General features: G+C 48.0%; 1 protein-coding gene across 2 annotated transcripts in view; it reads right to left on the bottom strand.

The window, feature by feature from the left end:
* Nucleotides 1–6,780, bottom strand: part of LOC135528760 (rho GTPase-activating protein 17-like) — a 52,323-nt gene extending 45,543 nt beyond the window's left edge. The window contains exon 1 of one of the 2 annotated variants that reach the window (XM_064957827.1): nt 6,383–6,780. In XM_064957827.1, coding sequence (XP_064813899.1) covers nt 6,383–6,435 — 53 coding nt within the window. In that variant the 5' untranslated portion in view covers nt 6,436–6,780. The remainder of the gene's footprint in view (nt 1–6,382) is intronic. The other variant, XM_064957828.1, reaches the window with a different exon arrangement.
* Between the last annotated feature and the right edge of the window lie 12,075 nt (nt 6,781–18,855).

The raw sequence follows: 18,855 nt of genomic DNA, 5'->3' as shown, positions 1-18,855 counted from the left end.
ACGAACAGACTTAGGTTTGTGTCGGGACTATATCTCGTAGAAGGATGAAATAGTATGAATAAATTCATAAAAAATATTTTGGGAGATGAAAATATGCCCATAATTATTTGAATATGTTGGTAACCCATTATATAGAAGTGATAATGCCCTCAGTGCCGGTGTTTGGAGGATTTATTTGCACGGTTTGCTAACGTGCCAATATATCCCCCAAACACCGGCTACGAGGGTATTATCACTTCAATAAACACGCTACTATTGAACCTACTAAATCAAATAGACTAGCATTGACTACCAAAAGAGTATTACTGGTACAAACTTTAGCCTCGCTTGGCAGGGTTATGGCGTTACTATGAAGACACAGGGCTGGGAACGAGACGACAGTATGACTAAACCCAAACAGTGGTTCCTTCCTCCTTTTGTATTTACGACAGTGTAGCTCAGTGACGTCCACAGCACCATGCTGTCTCCTGGCTGACCAAGCATGGAAACGCTTACTTGATAAAACCTCCCCATGCCCCAGCCTGGCCCGCCTGTCCTTTCCGGAGACAGACAGAGGCCCTCATCACCAGGGTGGTGACATACAGAGGGAAGATTGATATGAATCATTACACCATTAGTACACCACCCTCCACATAGTCCCCATCGACTCCGGAAAAATCTGTTTGGTTTTGTGCAAAAAGTTAGGGGTAAAAGTTAGGGGTAAAAGTTAGGGGTAAAAGTTAGGGGTAAAAGTTAGTAAAAGTTAGGGGTAAAAGTTAAAAGTTAGGGGTAAAGGTTAGGGGTAAAAGTTAGGGGTAAAAGTTAGGGGTAAAAGTTAGGGGTAAAAGTTAGGGGTAAAATGTATTAGTATTACTTTGAGTTGTGTTTCCCTGGTCACTATATTACATGTAGGTATGTGTAATACATACTTTTTTTGCATTAATCAAACAGTTTCTCTTCACCACTCTAATCAAAACTACTTTTAGTTTTAGTTTCATTCATATTAGTTTGTGATACTCATAGGTACTCAGAGTTCACAACAAACTTCTGCATAAATCACACCTCATGCAACTCCTGTGTTCAGCCAACAGTGTTTGTGAAAAGTATTTTGTTTGGTAGGCCTAGGCCTACCAGGTAGTCCCACTGGCAGCAGGCCCACAGGAATGTGAGAGTAGAGTAGTTCTGCCAAAAGTGGGTGGCAGCATGCACGTCGGTCTACACTGTGTGTATCCCAAATGACATCCTATTCACTTTATGTATTTTCCAACAGTCTTGAAGGAGTTCTGACATGCTGAGCACTTGTTGGCTGTTTTTCCTTCACACAGTGGTCCGACTCATCCAAAACCATCTCAGTTGGGTTGAGGTCGGGGGATTGTGGATGCCAGGTCATCTGATGCAGCACTCATCACTCTCTTTCTTGGTCAAATAGATCTTACACAGCCTGGAGGTGTGTGTTGGGTCATTGTCCTGTTGAAAAAGAAATGATAGTCCCACTAAGTGCAAACCAGATGGGATGGCGTATCGCTGCAGAGTGCTGTGGTAGCCATGCTGGTTAAGTGTGGCTTGAATTCTAAATAAATCACTGGACATTGTCACCAGCAAAGCACCCCTTCACAATAACACCTCCTCCTCCATGCTTTACGGTGGGAAATACACATGCAGAGATCATCTGTTCACCCACACAGCGTCTCACAAAGACACGGTGGTTGGAACCAAAAATCTCAAATCTGGACTCCAGACTAAAGGACAAATTTCCACCGGTCTAATGTTCATTGCTTGTGTTTCTCGGCCCAACCAAGTCTCTTCTTCTTATTGGTGTCCTTTAGTAGTGGTTTCTTTGCAGCAATTTGACCATTAAGGCCTGGTTCACAGTCTCCTCTGAACAGTTGATGATGAGATGTGTCTGTTACTTGAACTCTGTGAAGCATTTATTTGGGCTGCAATTTCTGAGGCTGGTAACTAATGAACTTATCCTCTGCAGCAGAGACAACTCTGGGTCTTCCTTTCTGTGGCGGTCCTCATGAGAGGCTGTTTCATCATAGCGCTTGATTGTTTTTGTGACTGCATTTGAATAAACTTTCAAAGTTCTTGAAAATGTTCCTTATTGACTGACCTTCATGTCTTCAAGTAATAACGGACTGTTGTTTCTCTTTGCTTATTTGAGCTGTTCTTGCCATAATATGGACTTGGTCTTTTACCAAATAGGGTTATCTTCTGTATACCACAACACAACTGATTGGCTCAAATGCATTAATTAAGGAAAGAAATTACACAAATTACATTTTCAGAAGGAACACCTGTTAATTGAAATGCATTCCAAATGACTATCTCATGAAGCTGATTGAGAGAATGCCAAGAGTGTGTAAAGCTGTCATCAAGGCAAAGGGTGGCTATTTAAAGAATCTCAAATATGAAATATATTTTGATTTGTTTAACACTTTTTTTGGTTACTACATGATTCCATGTGTTAAATCATAGTTTTGATAACTTCACTATTATTCTACAATTTAGAAAATAGTACAAATAAAGAAAAATCATTGAATGAGTAGGTGTTCTAAAACTTTTGACCAGTAGTGTGTGTACGTATGTATATACCTGTGTATGTATGTATGTATGTATGTATGCATGTATGTATGTATGTATGTATGTATGTATGTATGTATGTATGTATGTATGTATGTATGTATGTATGTATGTACCTGTGAATGTATGCGTCTCTTTCGGCGGGGTTGGGTTAAAGGCGGAGGTCAAGTTTCGGTTGGACCGTGTGGTTAATTGACCAATGAGAGCCCTATGGGACCTGGTCAAACAGGCACTATAAATGGAATAGGATGCCATTTGGAACGCATACACTCTAGCTGTCAGCCTGCCCAGCTGTGTTCACAGCTATGTCCCAATATATGGAAAAGACTGGATAGGCAATCAAGGCCTCTTACTTAAACTCTAATGACTATTACAGACAGGGTAAAGTTATTATATTCCTAATGATAATAAACAGACTTAATGATAATGGATTGTACTTATATAACACTTTTCATTATGAGGGGGGAATGTAAACCCCATCATCCACTATAGCAGGGGTGTCAAACTCATTCCATGGAGGGCCTAGTCTCTGCTGGTTGTTGTTTTTCCTTTCAATTAAGCCCTAGATAACCATGTCAGGCGATTGTCTTACTAACCAGGACCTTAATTCTTCAATCCAGACACTCGGCCCTTCGTGGAATGAGTTTTACACATGTACACTGTAGGCTACCAGTGAGAAGTACTGATCCATTAGAGCTTCAATAGTTATTCCAGATGATGTACTACTGGAGGATATAGTGTGCAGTACTTATGGTCCATAGAATATCCTAATGTGATAATAAGTGGACATCCTGAGCAGGACAACAAGCTCAGTGATCAGCAGAATACAGTGGTGTTGCTCAGTGGACATCAGCAGAGACTGAGGGACAACAGTGGTGTTAGCTCAGTGGACATCAGCAGAGACTGAGGGACAACAGTGGTGTTAGCTCAGTGGACATCAGCAGAGACTGAGGGACAACAGTGGTGTTAGCTCAGTGGACATCAGCAGAGACTGAGGGACAACAGTGGTGTTAGCTCAGTGGACATCAGCAGAGACTGAGGGACAACAGTGGACATCAGCAGAGGTGGACATCAGCAGAGACTGAGGGACAACAGTGGTGTTAGCTCAGTGGACATCAGCAGAGACTGAGGGACAACAGTGGTGTTAGCTCAGTGGACATCAGCAGAGACTGAGGGACAACAGTGGTGTGGACATCAGCAGAGACTGAGGACAACAGTGGTGTTAGAGTGGACATCAGCAGAGACTGAGGGACAACAGTGGTGTTAGCTCAGTGGACATCAGCAGAGACTGAGGGACAACAGTGGTGTTAGCTCAGTGGACATCAGCAGAGACATCAGCAGAGACTGAGGGACAACAGTGGTGTTAGCTCAGTGGACATCAGCAGAGACTGAGGGACAACAGTGGTGTTAGCTCAGTGGACATCAGCAGAGACTGAGGGACAACAGTGGTGTTAGCTCAGTGGACATCAGCAGAGACTGAGGGACAACAGTGGTCAGTGGACATCAGCAGAGACTGAGGGACAACAGTGGTGTTAGCTCAGTGGACATCAGCAGAGACTGAGGGACAACAGTGGTGTTAGCTCAGTGGACATCAGCAGAGACTGAGGGACAACAGTGGTGTTGAGCGCCTGAGGGCAACCCCTATAGGGTCAGAGGAAGAGGGGGCACAGTGAGGAAGCAGTGGATGTGGAGGGACAACAGTGGTGATGGGGGCTGCACAGTGCCTGGTTGGATGGACGGGGATTCCCCTTTACATGGGAGTTGGCTATAAACATATAACAGTCAGTGTTTTTCCATCATAGCACACTAGCTATAAACAAATCAAATCAAAATTAATTGGTCACATACACATGGTTAGCAGATGTTAATGAGTGTAGCAAAATGCTTGTGCTTCGAGTTCCGACAGTGCAGTAATATCTAACAATTCCACAACAACTACCTAATACACACAAATCCCAGTAAAGGAATGGAATAAGAACATGTACATTTTAATATTTGGATGAACAATGACAGAGCCGCATAGACAAGATACAATAGATGGTATAAAATACAGTATATACATTTGAGATGAGTAATGCAAGATAAGTAAACAATATTAAAGTGGCATTATTAAAGTGACTAGTGATCCATTTATTAAAGTGGCCACTGATTTCAAGTCTGTATGTAGGCAGTTAGTGATGGCTGTTTAACAATCTGATGGTCTTGAGATAGAAGCTGTTTTTCAGTCTCTCGGTCCCAGCTTTGATGCACCTGTACTGACCTCGCCTTCTGGATGGTAGCGGGGTGAACAGGCAGTGGCTCGGGTGGTTGTTGTCTTTGATGATCTTTTTTGCCTTCCTGTGACATCAGGTGCTGTATGTGTCCTGGAGAACAGGTAGTTCGCCCCTGGTGGTGCGTTGTGCAAACCGCACCACCTTCTGGAGAGCCTTGCGGTTGTGGGTGGTGCAGTTGCCGTACCAGGCGGTGATACATCCCGACAGGATGCTCTCAATTGTGCATCTGTAAGAGTGTGGTGTCAGGAAAATAACCTCACACTCAATGTCAACAAAACTAAGGAGAGGATTGTGGACTTCAGGAAACAGCAGAGGGAACACCCCCCTATCCACATCGAAGGGACAGTAGTGGAGAGGGTAGTAAGTTTTAAGTTCCTCGGCGTACACATCACAGACAAACTGAATTGGTCCACTCACACAGACAGCATCGTGAAGAAGGCGCAGCAGCGCCTCTTCAACCTCAGGAGGCTGAAGAAATTCGGCTTGTCACCAAAAGCACTCACAAACTTCTACAGATGCACAATCGAGAGCATCCTGTCGGGCTGTATCACCGCCTGGTACGGCAACTGCTCGCATTAACATCTGCTAACCATGTGTATGTGACAAATAAAATTTGATTTGATTGATTTGATTTTGTAAAGGTTTGTGAGGGTTTAGGTGACAAGCCACATGTCTTTAGCCTCCTGAGGTTGAAGAGGCGCTGTTGTGTCATCTGCAAACTTGATGATTGAGTTGTAGGCGTGCATGGCCACACAGTCATTGGTGAACAGCGAGTACAGGAGAGGGCTGAGCACGCACCCTTGTGGGGCCCCAAATGGAGATGTAGTTTCCTACCTTTACCACCTGGGGGTGGCCCATCAGGAAGTCCAGAACACAATTGCACTGGGAGGGGTTGTCCACAATACACTAATTACATCATGGTTAGACCACTAGTTAGACCACCATGTTTACTTTCTTCCCACACCACCGTGTAGGCCTAACAAATCAATCCATATAGGACGCATGTAGCCTTCCATTAAGAAGTTAACATTTGTCAGGCAAACTATTCAGACTTTTTGATTACACATTCATGTATTCATTATAAAAGTTATTCATTGTAAAAGTTCTTATGTTAGGCATATCTTTCTTATATTATCCCATTTAATTGGTATCAATCCATTCTTGAGCACTCATATGTGGCCCAACACTTCTGACACAGCCCACTGAGATGAGATAAAACTCACAGAGGCTGGCTATGGTCAGGAGGACGATTTGTGATAGGGAGATATGTATCACAACACGGTTAGGGACAGTTTGGTCATGCCATCACAATTACAACTGCCAACCTGTCTCAGCGGCTACACTGGAACTACAAAGTTACAATGGAACTACAAAGTTACAATGGAACTACAAAGTTACAATGGAACTACAATGTAGCCTAACTACAATGCAACATTACCGACAAAATAAATGACAGCAATGAATGCAACACTGCAAAAGAAAATGCCGCCTGAGCCCACTAAATAATAGTAGGCTACACTTTTATTTATCCAAAAGACTTTGCCTACCTTCCAACTGTTTGGTTGGCGAGCTGTTTCATGCGATTAAACTGTTTCTTCATGTTTGCGTCCTTGCCTCACCGTATCCAACAAGTTTCAAAAAGTTGCAAGGCCCCCTCTTTGATCCTTTTAGAAAGCAAGTCCAAAAGTTGATCTAGGTCGCTGCCATTGTATTTCTGAAAATGTTACGTTGACTTTGCTGCTCGTCGCTGAATAGGTGTTGTTGGAGCGTTCTAATAAGAATCGATTGTCATTCCCCGCAATGTTTTTCCCTCTTACAACGTGAATAGGCAATTACAGGACACAGCCCCGTTCAGTTTTCGCTCTTTCCATTTTCACTTTGTGGGCTACTCCTACAACCCAAATGCTGTGCTGAACAGTGGTGTGTAAAAGGAGGAAGTGCCATTCACTTCCCTACTGTAGGCTAGCCTACACGGCCCGCTAGTGAGTGACATGTGATACCTTGGTAAAACAATCCTGTCGAAGTGACACACTTATAATGGGCAATTATGAGTACGAAAAAAACGGAAAAACAATGTGTAAAGCGAATGGTTAGAGATGCATTAACGGCTTTCTAACTGCCACGCGGTTTACTATAGGTTTAAAAGGGCTTATCCACCTATGTGATTCAACAGCAGCACACAATAGGCTTGCAATACCTTAGCTACAGTAGGGGTCAGTGAAACTATTTCTCTATGGACATTTTTTGCTTTTTGAAATTGGTAATGCCATTATGTCCACCCAGGGATGTGCTCAACACGATGAAAACAATGTTTCTAATCAGTGACTAGGAAGTCAGGCTTGCAAAATCATACTCTCAAGTCATTAAATAAAGAGCACTATGGCCATACAATATGTTATTGCAATGTTCTTATAATGATTTTAAAATGTTATGTTACAACAAATGTGTTATTACAGTGCAGTGATATGAATGCCACATGGTGACTGAACTTTAATTACTGTTAATAGTATGTATGTATAAGTCTAACAGATCTCTTGATGTGAACTTCATGATATGTTTCATATGGCCATGGATGGAATCAATGGAAATTGCCACCCTGTCATTCATCAGTTGTATGGATTGAGGTAGGTATGGTGAGCTGATACTAGATCTATGCTTGGGGGTAATACCTGGAGCCTTCAATGTCTGCTGTCATTTCCAGTGTTCTGCTGCTCCCTTGTGGCTATTTGCATGACATGCATAACATGCCTTCTCACAGAAGGAGTGTTCAATGTGCATATGTCTTCATTGACTTTGACAAGAAACATAGCATGCCCATATGCATACATTTGTATTTTAAAAGCATTGCAATAGACAGAAAATGATATGAATCATGTATTTTCACATTGTGGGGGATGCAGCCCCTTAGGACACTGTCACTAGCCAGCCACCACCAGGTACTCAACCCTGCACCTGAGAGCTGCCCTATACTCGTAGAGTCATTGAACACTGGTCACTTTAAAAATGTTTATTTTGGGCTTTCCTCTGACACCGCCTAGTATATAGGTCCTGGATAGCAAGACGCTTGGCACCAGTGATGTACTGGGACGTACGCACTACCCTCTGTAGCGCCTTACAGTCAGATGCCGAGCAATTGTCATACCAGGCGTTGATGCAACCGGTCAGGATGCTCTTGATGGTGCAGCTGTAGAACTTTTTGGGGATCTGGGGACCCATGCAAACTCTTTTCAGTCTCCTGAGGGGGAAAATATGTTGCGGTGCCCTCTTCACGACTGTCTTGGTGTGTTTGGACTATGATAGTTTGTTGGTAATATGGACACCAAGGAACTTGAAACTCTCGACCCTCTCCACATCGGCCCCGTTGATGTTAATGGGGGCCTGTTCGGCCCGCCTTTTCCTGTAGTCCATGATCAGCGCCTTTGTCTAGCTCACAATGAGGGAGAGGTCGTTGTCCTGGCACCACACTACCAGGTCTCTGACTTCCTCCCTATAGGCTGTCTCATTGCTGTCGGTTGTGTTGTCAGCAAACTTAATGATGGTGTTGAAGTCGTGTTTGGCCACACTGTCGTGGGTGAACAGGGAGTACAGGAGGGAACTAAGTACACAGCCCTGAGTGGCCCCAGTGTTGAGGATCAGCATGACAGACGTGTTGTTGCCTACCCTTACCACCTGGGTGCGGCCCTTCAGGAAGTCCAGGATCCAGTTGCAGAGGGAGATGTTTAGTCCCAGGGTCCTTAACTAATGGTAACAGCCATCATTCTATTGATATACCAACATTTCTTAACACTTACATTTGTATTACATGATCTATTAAATACTTGAATTGTCTTATTAAATTGACTTAAATTCTGTTCGTTGTCGGTTCTGACGTTCAAGGTATTTATTATAACTGACCCTATGTGGTCCTCCCCCCACTCCTCTCTTCATGATGTGGTGTGGGCATGTGGCGTATCTCATCCTGACCCTATGTGGTCCTCCCCCACTCCTCTCTTCATGATGTGGTGTGGGCGTGTGGCGTATCTCATCCTGACCCTATGTGGTCCTCCCCCACTCCTCTCTTCATGATGTGGTGTGGGCGTGTGGCGTATCTCATCCTGACCCTATGTGGTCCTCCCCCACTCCTCTCTTCATGATGTGGTGTGGGCATGTGGAGTATCTCATCCTGACCCTATGTGGTCCTCCCCCCACTCCTCTCTTCATGATGTGGTGTGGGCGTGTGGCGTATCTCATCCTGACCCTATGTGGTCCTCCCCCCACTCCTCTCTTCATGATGTGGTGTGGGCGTGTGGCGTATCTCATCCTGACCCTATGTGGTCCTCCCCCACTCCTCTCTTCATGATGTGGTGTGGGCGTGTGGCGTATCTCATCCTGACCCTATGTGGTCCTCCCCCACTCCTCTCTTCATGATGTGGTGTGGGCGTGTGGCGTATCTCATCCTGACCCTATGTGGTCCTCCCCCCACTCCTCTCTTCATGATGGGTGTGGGCGTGTGGCGTATCTCATCCTGACCCTATGTGGTCCTCCCCCACTCCTCTCTTCATGATGTGGTGTGGGCGTGTGGCGTATCTCATCCTGACCCTATGTGGTCCTCCCCCACTCCTCTCTTCATGATGTGGTGTGGGCGTGTGGCGTATCTCATCCTGACCCTATGTGGTCCTCCCCCCACTCCTCTCTTCATGATGTGGTGTGGGCGTGTGGCGTATCTCATCCTGACCCTATGTGGTCCTCCCCCCACTCCTCTCTTCATGATGTGGTGTGGGCGTGTGGCGTATCTCATCCTGACCCTATGTGGTCCTCCCCCACTCCTCTCTTCCTGATGTGGTGTGGGCGTGTGGCGTATCTCATCCTGACCCTATGTGGTCCTCCCCCACTCCTCTCTTCATGATGTGGTGTGGGCGTGTGGCGTATCTCATCCTGACCCTATGTGGTCCTCCCCCCACTCCTCTCTTCATGATGTGGTGTGGGCGTGTGGCGTATCTCATCCTGACCCTATGTGGTCCTCCCCCCACTCCTCTCTTCATGATGTGGTGTGGGCGTGTGGCGTATCTCATCCTGACCCTATGTGGTCCTCCCCCACTCCTCTCTTCATGATGTGGTGTGGGCGTGTGGCGTATCTCATCCTGACCCTATGTGGTCCTCCCCCACTCCTCTCTTCATGATGTGGTGTGGGCGTGTGGCGTATCTCATCCTGACCCTATGTGGTCCTCCCCCACTCCTCTCTTCATGATGTGGTGTGGGCGTGTGGCGTATCTCATCCTGACCCTATGTGGTCCTCCCCCACTCCTCTCTTCATGATGTGGTGTGGGCGTGTGGCGTATCTCATCCTGACCCTATGTGGTCCTCCCCCCACTCCTCTCTTCATGATGTGGTGTGGGCGTGTGGCGTATCTCATCCTCCTGACTCCTCTCTTCATGATGTGGTGTGGGCGTGTGCGTATCTCATCCTGACCCTATGTGGTCCTCCCCCCACTCCTCTCTTCATGATGTGGTGTGGGCGTGTGGCGTATCTCATCCTGACCCTATGTGGTCCTCCCCCCACTCCTCTCTTCATGATGGGGTGTGGGCGTGTGGTATCTCATCCTGACCCTATGTGGTCCTCCCCCCACTCCTCTCTTCATGATGTGGTGTGGGCGTGTGGCGTATCTCATCCTGACCCTATGTGGTCCTCCCCACTCCTCTCTTCATGATGTGGTGTGGGCGTGTGTATCTCATCCTGACCCTATGTGGTCCTCCCCCACTCCTCTCTTCATGATGTGGTGTGGGCGTGTGGCGTATCTCATCCTGACCCTATGTGGTCCTCCCCCCACTCCTCTCTTCATGATGTGGTGTGGGCGTGTGGCGTATCTCATCCTGACCCTATGTGGTCCTCCCCCACTCCTCTCTTCCTGATGTGGTGTGGGCGTGTGGCGTATCTCATCCTGACCCTATGTGGTCCTCCCCCACTCCTCTCTTCATGATGTGGTGTGGGCGTGTGGCGTATCTCATCCTGACCCTATGTGGTCCTCCCCCACTCCTCTCTTCATGATGTGGTGTGGGCGTGTGGCGTATCTCATCCTGACCCTATGTGGTCCTCCCCCCACTCCTCTCTTCATGATGTGGTGTGGGCGTGTGGCGTATCTCATCCTGACCCTATGTGGTCCTCCCCCCACTCCTCTCTTCATGATGTGGTGTGGGCGTGTGGCGTATCTCATCCTGACCCTATGTGGTCCTCCCCCCACTCCTCTCTTCATGATGTGGTGTGGGCGTGTGGTATCTCATCCTGACCCTATGTGGTCCTCCCCCCACTCCTCTCTTCATGATGTGGTGTGGGCGTGTGGCGTATCTCATGACCCTGGTCCTCCCCCCACTCCTCTCTTCATGATGTGGTGTGGGCGTGTGGGTATCTCATCCTGACCCTATGTGGTCCTCCCCCACTCCTCTCTTCATGATGTGGTGTGGGCATGTGGCGTATCTCATCCTGACCCTATGTGGTCCTCCCCCACTCCTCTCTTCATGATGTGGTGTGGGCGTGTGGCGTATCTCATCCTGACCCTGGACTCTTCATGATGTGGTGTGGGCGTGTGGCGTATCTCATCCTGACCCTATGTGGTCCTCCCCCACTCCTCTCTTCATGATGTGGTGTGGTATCTCATCCTGACCCTATGTGGTCCTCCCCCCACTCCTCTCTTCATGATGTGGTGTGGGCGTGTGGCGTATCTCATCCTGACCCTATGTGGTCCTCCCCCACTCCTCTCTTCATGATGTGGTGTGGGCGTGTGGCGTATCTCATCCTGACCCTATGTGGTCCTCCCCCACTCCTCTCTTCATGATGTGGTGTGGGCGTGTGGCGTATCTCATCCTGACCCTATGTGGTCCTCCCCCACTCCTCTCTTCATGATGTGGTGTGGGCGTGTGGCGTATCTCATCCTGACCCTATGTGGTCCTCCCCCACTCCTCTCTTCATGATGTGGTGTGGGCGTGTGGCGTATCTCATCCTGACCCTATGTGGTCCTCCCCCACTCCTCTCTTCATGATGTGGTGTGGGCGTGTGGCGTATCTCATCCTGACCCTATGTGGTCCTCCCCCCACTCCTCTCTTCATGATGTGGTGTGGGCGTGTGGCGTATCTCATCCTGACCCTATGTGGTCCTCCCCCCACTCCTCTCTTCATGATGTGGTGTGGGCGTGTGGCGTATCTCATCCACAACCTTATCTAGTGAAACAACCTACAGATTGAAATGACTAGCACGGATAATCCACTGACAGTCCATCATCTATTTGATTTGCATTCCCTTTCAAGATTGTTTGAACAAAATCAGATGTGTAATTGTCTGGTTTAGTCTGACACATGATTGCTGTTTTTGCCTCAGCTCTATAATTAGATGGTCATTTGATGTGTAAGCATGGGCCTACTTGGCTGATGAAACCCATTTAGAAAACAGAAACAGTAGTTTAGGTTGATGCATAAAAAGTATGAACAGTTCAGTCAATGAAGAGGTTGGTTCGCACATAAGACAAACTCAGAAATATGATGTGGTACTTAGCTCTAATAAAGAGGGTATAGCGAACTAAAAGCTCTAGTCTAAGACTACAGAACAGAGCGCCACCCTTTGGTGGTGTTGAAGGACAGCTAGTGGTACAGTTGGCTTCTTGGTCTTCTAGGCAACCGTCGGTCTACTTCAGATTGACAAAAAATACCTAGAAATGTCCAGAGAAATACAAAACATCACTCTTCTTTACTGTTTGGATATGGGTTTTCATTCGCTCAATTACGTGATAACGCCATAATAACAGAGCGAGACTATTCATTTCCAATGGAGCCCAAAGTGCCAGTTAACTGTCAACGTTCCCCTGTCAGACAGGCTCGTGGTGTTTCTGAGCAGGGGTCATGTCCAAGTGGTGGGGCTCTTCAGCCTTATAGTAGTCGATAAGTACTGTTACTATACAAGAGGCACACTCCACAGGTGCTGCACGGGTAAAGCTATAACAACCACATTTTTATCAATCAACTTACCTGTCAACTTTATTAAAGATTAACTGTCAGATAAATCAATGAAAATGGTCATTTAAGTATGAATCAGAAAATTCAACTCTGGTTCAAAAAGTGAAGAGTTTGAAGTTACTTATTTGTAATTGAATGTCTTCCTTCAATGGGATGGTTTATTTTAAAAGGGAAAGTTCAGCGATGTTACATAATGATATTTGTTTACATACCTTTGTTTTTTGAGTTGTTGAAATGGATCTTTGAAGACGTGCCCACAGTTTCATAGAAATTTGGTTGAATAATGTGACTTTTAAATTAAATGCTATTTTTTTATTAAAGCTGTTTCCATTCTTACAGTCTTATTGGAGGACAAAACATACTTCAGAAATGAAAAGACTCCTCAGACTCAAGTCACATTATTGATGTGTGGTGGAAAACGTTCATCCTATCACGTGAAATTCTCCCTTCTAGGAAGTGAAATATTTGTGCCTAAGATTACATATTTCGTCATTACATTCAATACACTATAACTCCCCCACCAAGACGGAAAGACAAACAAGTATCAGGAAAGATCAACAAGTTATGAGGTTAATATCAATGTCAAATGATTAGACCATTTAACATTGAGCCAACACTACATCCATTGTTTTGGTCCTTGCTGTTTCCCAGAAAATAATGTTCCTCGCCTGACCTTTATTTTATTAAGGCATAATATTATAATTTATGGTATGTTGTGGTATAATTTAGAGGTTTATATTTTCTAACCTTGTACGCAAAAGTAGGATGAACATTATTTGATGGCATATGAACAGGGCCAGGAGTTTTTCCTAAGCCGGTGACATGACCAGGAAAAGCTCCAGATTCTATTTATACATAAGGTGGTCAGGACAACTCATAGCTCTGTATGAAACCTATAACCTTAAAGTACAGTGGCTTATGAAAGTATTCACCCCTCTTGGCATTTTTATTATTTTGTTGCCTTACAACCTGGAATTAAAATAGATTTTTGGGGGGTTTGTATCATTTGATTTACACAACAACTATCACTTTGAAGATGTATACTATTTTTTCTTGTGAAACAAACAAGAAATAAGGCAAAAAAACAAGCTTGGCACATCTAGCCACTGGGATGTTTGCCCACTCTTCAGGGCAAACCTGCTCCAGCTCCTTCAAGTTAGATGGGTTCCACTGGTGTACAGCAATGTTTAAGTCATACCACAGATTCTCAATTGGATTGAGGTCTGGACTTTGACTAGGCCTTTCCAAGACATTTAAAACTTTCCCTGTAAACCACGCGAGTGTTGCTTTAGCAGTATGCTTAGTGTCATTGATCTGCTGGAAGGTGAACCTCCATCCCAGTCTCAAATCTCTGGAAGACTGAAACAGGTTTTCCTCAAGAATTCCCTGTATTTAGTACCATCCATCATTCCTTCAATTCAGACCAGTTTCCCAGTCCCTGCCAATGAAAAACATCCCTACAGCATGATGCTGCCACCACCATGCTTCATTGTGGGGATGGTGTTCTTGGGGTGATGAGAGGTGTTGGGTTTGTGCCAGACTGTCACGACTTCCACCGAAGTCGGCTCCTCTCCTTGTTCGGGCTGCGTTCGGCGATCGACGTCACCGGCTTTCTAGCCATCGCTGCTCCATTTTTCATCTTTTCCTTTGTTTTGCCTTGTTCCTTACACATTCCGTAATCATACTGAATGTATTTAGTCCTCTGTTCCCCTACTTGTCTTTGTGTGTAATTGTTTATTGTTAGATGGTGTTTTGTCTGGCGCTATACTTTATTATTGTTTGTGTAATTTTGGCACGTTGATTTTTCATGTATGTCATTTGTGGAACTGAATTTAAGTGCGTCTATTTATTTCACTCTGCTCTCCTGCACCTGACTTCGCCCCCCTTATACACACCTAACAGAATTACACACCCACCATGGAGTCAGCAGGAGCAGGTACCCCGGTTAGAGGAGTCGGGGAGCGCGTCCAGGAACATTCGGCAATGTTAAATCATCTTGGTGCCATGATTGATCACGTTGTTCAAAGCATGGACCGCTGGGAGAGACAGGAAGTCTCTCCAGTTCCTCGACCAGCACAACCGGGGTTGCCTCCACCCGTCCGGAGCCAGTCCCAGTGGGATACGTCTCTCCCTTCCCAGGGAATATGATGGGACGGCATCCCAGTGCCAGGGATTCCTGTTACAACTGAACCTCTACCTGGCCACTGTGCACCCAGCTACCTCAGGAAGGGAGAGAGTGCCTGCCTTTGTCTCCTGCTTCACAGGAAGGGCGCTGGAGTGGACGAGCGCTGGAGTGGACAAACGCTGGAGTGGACAAACGCCATGTGGAGAGAAGGAGACACGGCGTTGGACCACTTCGAGAAGATCACCCGTCGCTTCCGGGCCGTCTTCGACCACCTGCCCGAAGGTAGAGCGGTGGGAGACAGGCTCTTCCATTTAAGGCAGGGGACGAGGAGCGCCCAGGAATTCGCACTGGAATTCCGGACCTTGGCCGCCGGAGCAGGCATGAACAACAGGGCTCTCATCGACCACTATCGGTGCAGCCTGAGAGAGGACGTCCAACGTGAGCTGGCCTGCAGGGATGCCACCATCTCCTTTAACCTGCTGGTCACCCACAGACATCCAGAGGGGCTCTGTCAGTGCCATCTTCCAGCTCCCCTCTGGTGCCCATGGAGTTGGGAGGGGCTGCGTGTAGGGAGGCTGGAGGATGGGCTATCATATGCACCATCTGTGGCCGCAGAGTGCACACTACCAGGTCGGTGCCGTGTCGGTCCCTCTGGGAGTGTAAACGGCAGGCAGGGAACTCTGGCGTCACCCCAGGTGAGTAGGCACCACACTCATCCAGAGTCTTCTGTTGACCAACTGTTTATACCTGTTTGTATCCCTGAGTTTTCCCCACATTCCCAGCATAAGGCGCGCGTCGATGCAGGTGCAGTTGGGAATTTTATAGACAGAGCGTTAGCCATTAGTTTAGGGATCCCCAATATTCCTGTAGCTAGAGTTTTCCCGGTACACGCTCTGGATAGTCAACCATTAGGGTCCGGGCTAATCAGGTAGTCCACCATCTCCTTGGCCATGGTGATGCAGGGGGATCATGAGGAGAGAATCAGCCTCTTCCTCATTGACTCTCCTGCGTTTCCTGTGGTACTAGGCCTTCCCTGGTTGGCTCATCATAACTCTACCATTTCCTGACAACAGAGGGCTCTCACATGGTGGTCGCGAGAGTGTTTGAGGAAGTGTGTAGGGGTTGCCGTTGGTGCTACCACGGTGGAAAGTCCAGACCAGGTCTCCACCGTGAGCACCCCCCCAGAATATGCAGATTTGTCTCTCACCTTCTGTAAAAAGAAGGTGACTCAATTACCACCTCATCGACGGGGGGATTGTGCGATAAATCTCCTGGCAGACGCTACGCTTCCCAGGAGTCACGTGTATCCCCTGTCGCAAGCAGAGACGGTGGCTATGGATACATATGTCTCTGAATCCCTGCGTCAGGGGTACATTCGGCCCTCTACTTCACCCTCCTCCTCAAGTTTATTTTTTGTGAAGAAGAAGGATGGAGGTTTGCGCCTGTGCATTGATTATCGAGGTCTCAATCAAATCACGGTGAGGTACAGTTACCCGCTACCTCTTATCACCACGGCGATTGAGTCAATGCATGGGGCGCGCTTCTTCACGAAACTGGATCTCAGGAGTGCGTATAACCTGGTGTGTATCCGAGAGGGAGACGAGTGGAAGATAGCGTTTAGTACCACCACAGGGCATTATGAGTACCTTGTCATGCCGTACGGGTTGATGGATACTCCATCAGTTTTCCAATCCTTTGTAGACAACATTTTCAGGGACCTGCATGGGCAGGGTGTTGTGGTGTATATAGATGACATTCTGATATACTCCGCTACACGCGCCGAGCATATGTCCTTGGTGCGCAGGGTACTTGGACGACTGTTGGAGCATGACCTGTACATCAAGGCTGAGAAATGCCTGTTCTTTCAGCAGGCCGTCTCCTTCCTAGGGTATCGCATTTCCACATTGGGTGGAGATGGAGAGTGACCACATTGTAACCGTGAGTAATTGGCTGACTCCCACCATGGTAAAGGAGGTGCAGCGATTTTTAGGGTTTGCCAATTACTACCTGAGATTTATCCGGGGTTTAGGCCAGGTTGCTGCTCCCATTACCTCACTGCTGAAGGGGGTTCCTGTAAGGTTGCAGTGCTGGGCTGAGGAGGACAGGGCTTTTGGGCAGCTAAGAGCTCTGTTTACTTCGGCTCCCGTGCTGGCCCATCCAGATCCCTCTTTGGCATTCATAGTGGAAGTGGACGCGTCCGAGGCTGGGATAGGAGCCGTGCTCTCACAGCGCACAGGTACGCCACCGAAACTCCGCCCCTGTGCTTTCTTCTCGAAGAAGCTCAGCCTGGCGGAGCGTAACTATGATGTGGGGGACCGGGAGTTGTTGGCTGTTGTTAAAGCGTTGAAGGCATGGAGACATTGGCTTGAGGGGGCTAAACACCCTTTCTTCATCTGTTCTGACCACCGCAACCTGGAGTACATCCGGGCAGCGAGGACACTGTATCCTCATCAGGCAAGGTGGGCCATGTTCTTTACCCGTTTTGTGTTTACCCTATCCTACAGACCAGGTTCCCAGAATAAGAAGGCAGATGCACTGTCCCAGCTGTATGACACAGAGGAGTGGCCCAAGGGTCAGACTCCCTTACTCCCGGCCTCCTGCCTGGTAGCGCCGGTCGTGCGAGAGCTGGATGCGGACATTGAGCAGGCGTTGCGTACAGAGCCCACTCCCCTCCAGTGTCCCGTTGGGCGTATGTACGTTCTGTCTGCTGTCTGTGACCAGTTAATCTATTGGGCCCACATGTCTCCCTATTCTGGTCATCCAGGGATCGGTTGGACGGTGCGCTGTCTGACTGGGTAGTACTGGTGGCCCACCTTGGCTGTGGACGTGAGGGTTTATGTCTCATCCTGCTCGGTGTGTGCCCAGTGTAAGGCTCCGAGACACCTGCCCAGAGGTAAGTTACATCCCTTACCCGTTCCACAACGACCTTGGTCACATCTGTCTGTGGATGTCCTAACAGATCTTCCTCTTTCACAGGGAAACACTACGATCCTGGTCGTTGTGGATCGTTTTTCTAAGTCCTGTTGTCTCCTCCCTCTGCCCGGTCTCCCTACGGCCCTACAGACTGCGGAAGCCCTGTTTACTCACGTCTTCCAGCACTACGGGGTGCCTGAGGATGTAGTGTCTGGTCGGGGTTCCCAGTTCACGTCGAGAGTCTGGAAGGCATTTATGGAGCGTCTGGGGGTCTCGATCAGTCTCACCTCGGATTTTCACCCCGAGAGTAACGGGCAGGTAGAGAGAGTCAACCAGGATGTGGGCAGGTTTCTGCGGTCCTATTGCAGGGACTGGCCAGGGGAGTGGGTGGCATTGTTGCCCTGGGCCGAGATGGCGCAGAACTCGCTTCGCCACTCCTCCACTGGCCTCTCCCCCTTTCAGTGCTTATTGGGGTACCAGCCGGTTCTGGCACCGTGGCATCAGGGTCAGACCGATGCTCCTGTGGTGGACGACTGGTTCAGGCACGCGGAGGTGACATGGGAGGCCACCCATGTTCACCTCTAGAGAGCCGCGCTACGCCAAAAGACCTGCGCGGACCGTCACCGCAGTGAGGCCCCGGTGTTCGGACCGGGGGATCGCGTCTGGCTCTCAACCCGAAACCTGCCCCTCCACCTGCCCTGCCGGAAGCTGGGTCCGCGGTTTGTGGGGCCATTCAAAGTCTTGAGGAGGGTGAATGAGGTGTGTTACAGATTACAGCTTCCCTCTGTTTATCATATTAACCCCCCGTTCCATGTGTCTCTCCTCAGGCCGATCGCCCTGCTCCTCGCCCTCCGGGTCGTCCCCAGGGCCGGTGTCGGCACGCTGCTGGAGCCGCGCGTCAAGGGGGGGGGTACTGTCAAACCTTCCACCGAAGTCAGCTCCTCTCCTTGTTCGGGCTGCGTTCGGCGATCGACGTCACCGGCTTTCTAGCCATCGCCGCTCC

The sequence above is a fragment of the Oncorhynchus masou genome, unplaced genomic scaffold (assembly GCF_036934945.1).
Source record: "Oncorhynchus masou masou isolate Uvic2021 unplaced genomic scaffold, UVic_Omas_1.1 unplaced_scaffold_1028, whole genome shotgun sequence".
NCBI lineage: Eukaryota > Metazoa > Chordata > Actinopteri > Salmoniformes > Salmonidae > Oncorhynchus > Oncorhynchus masou.
The sequence above is the reverse complement of the archived record's forward strand: the minus strand, read 5'-3'. Positions and strand labels throughout refer to the sequence as shown.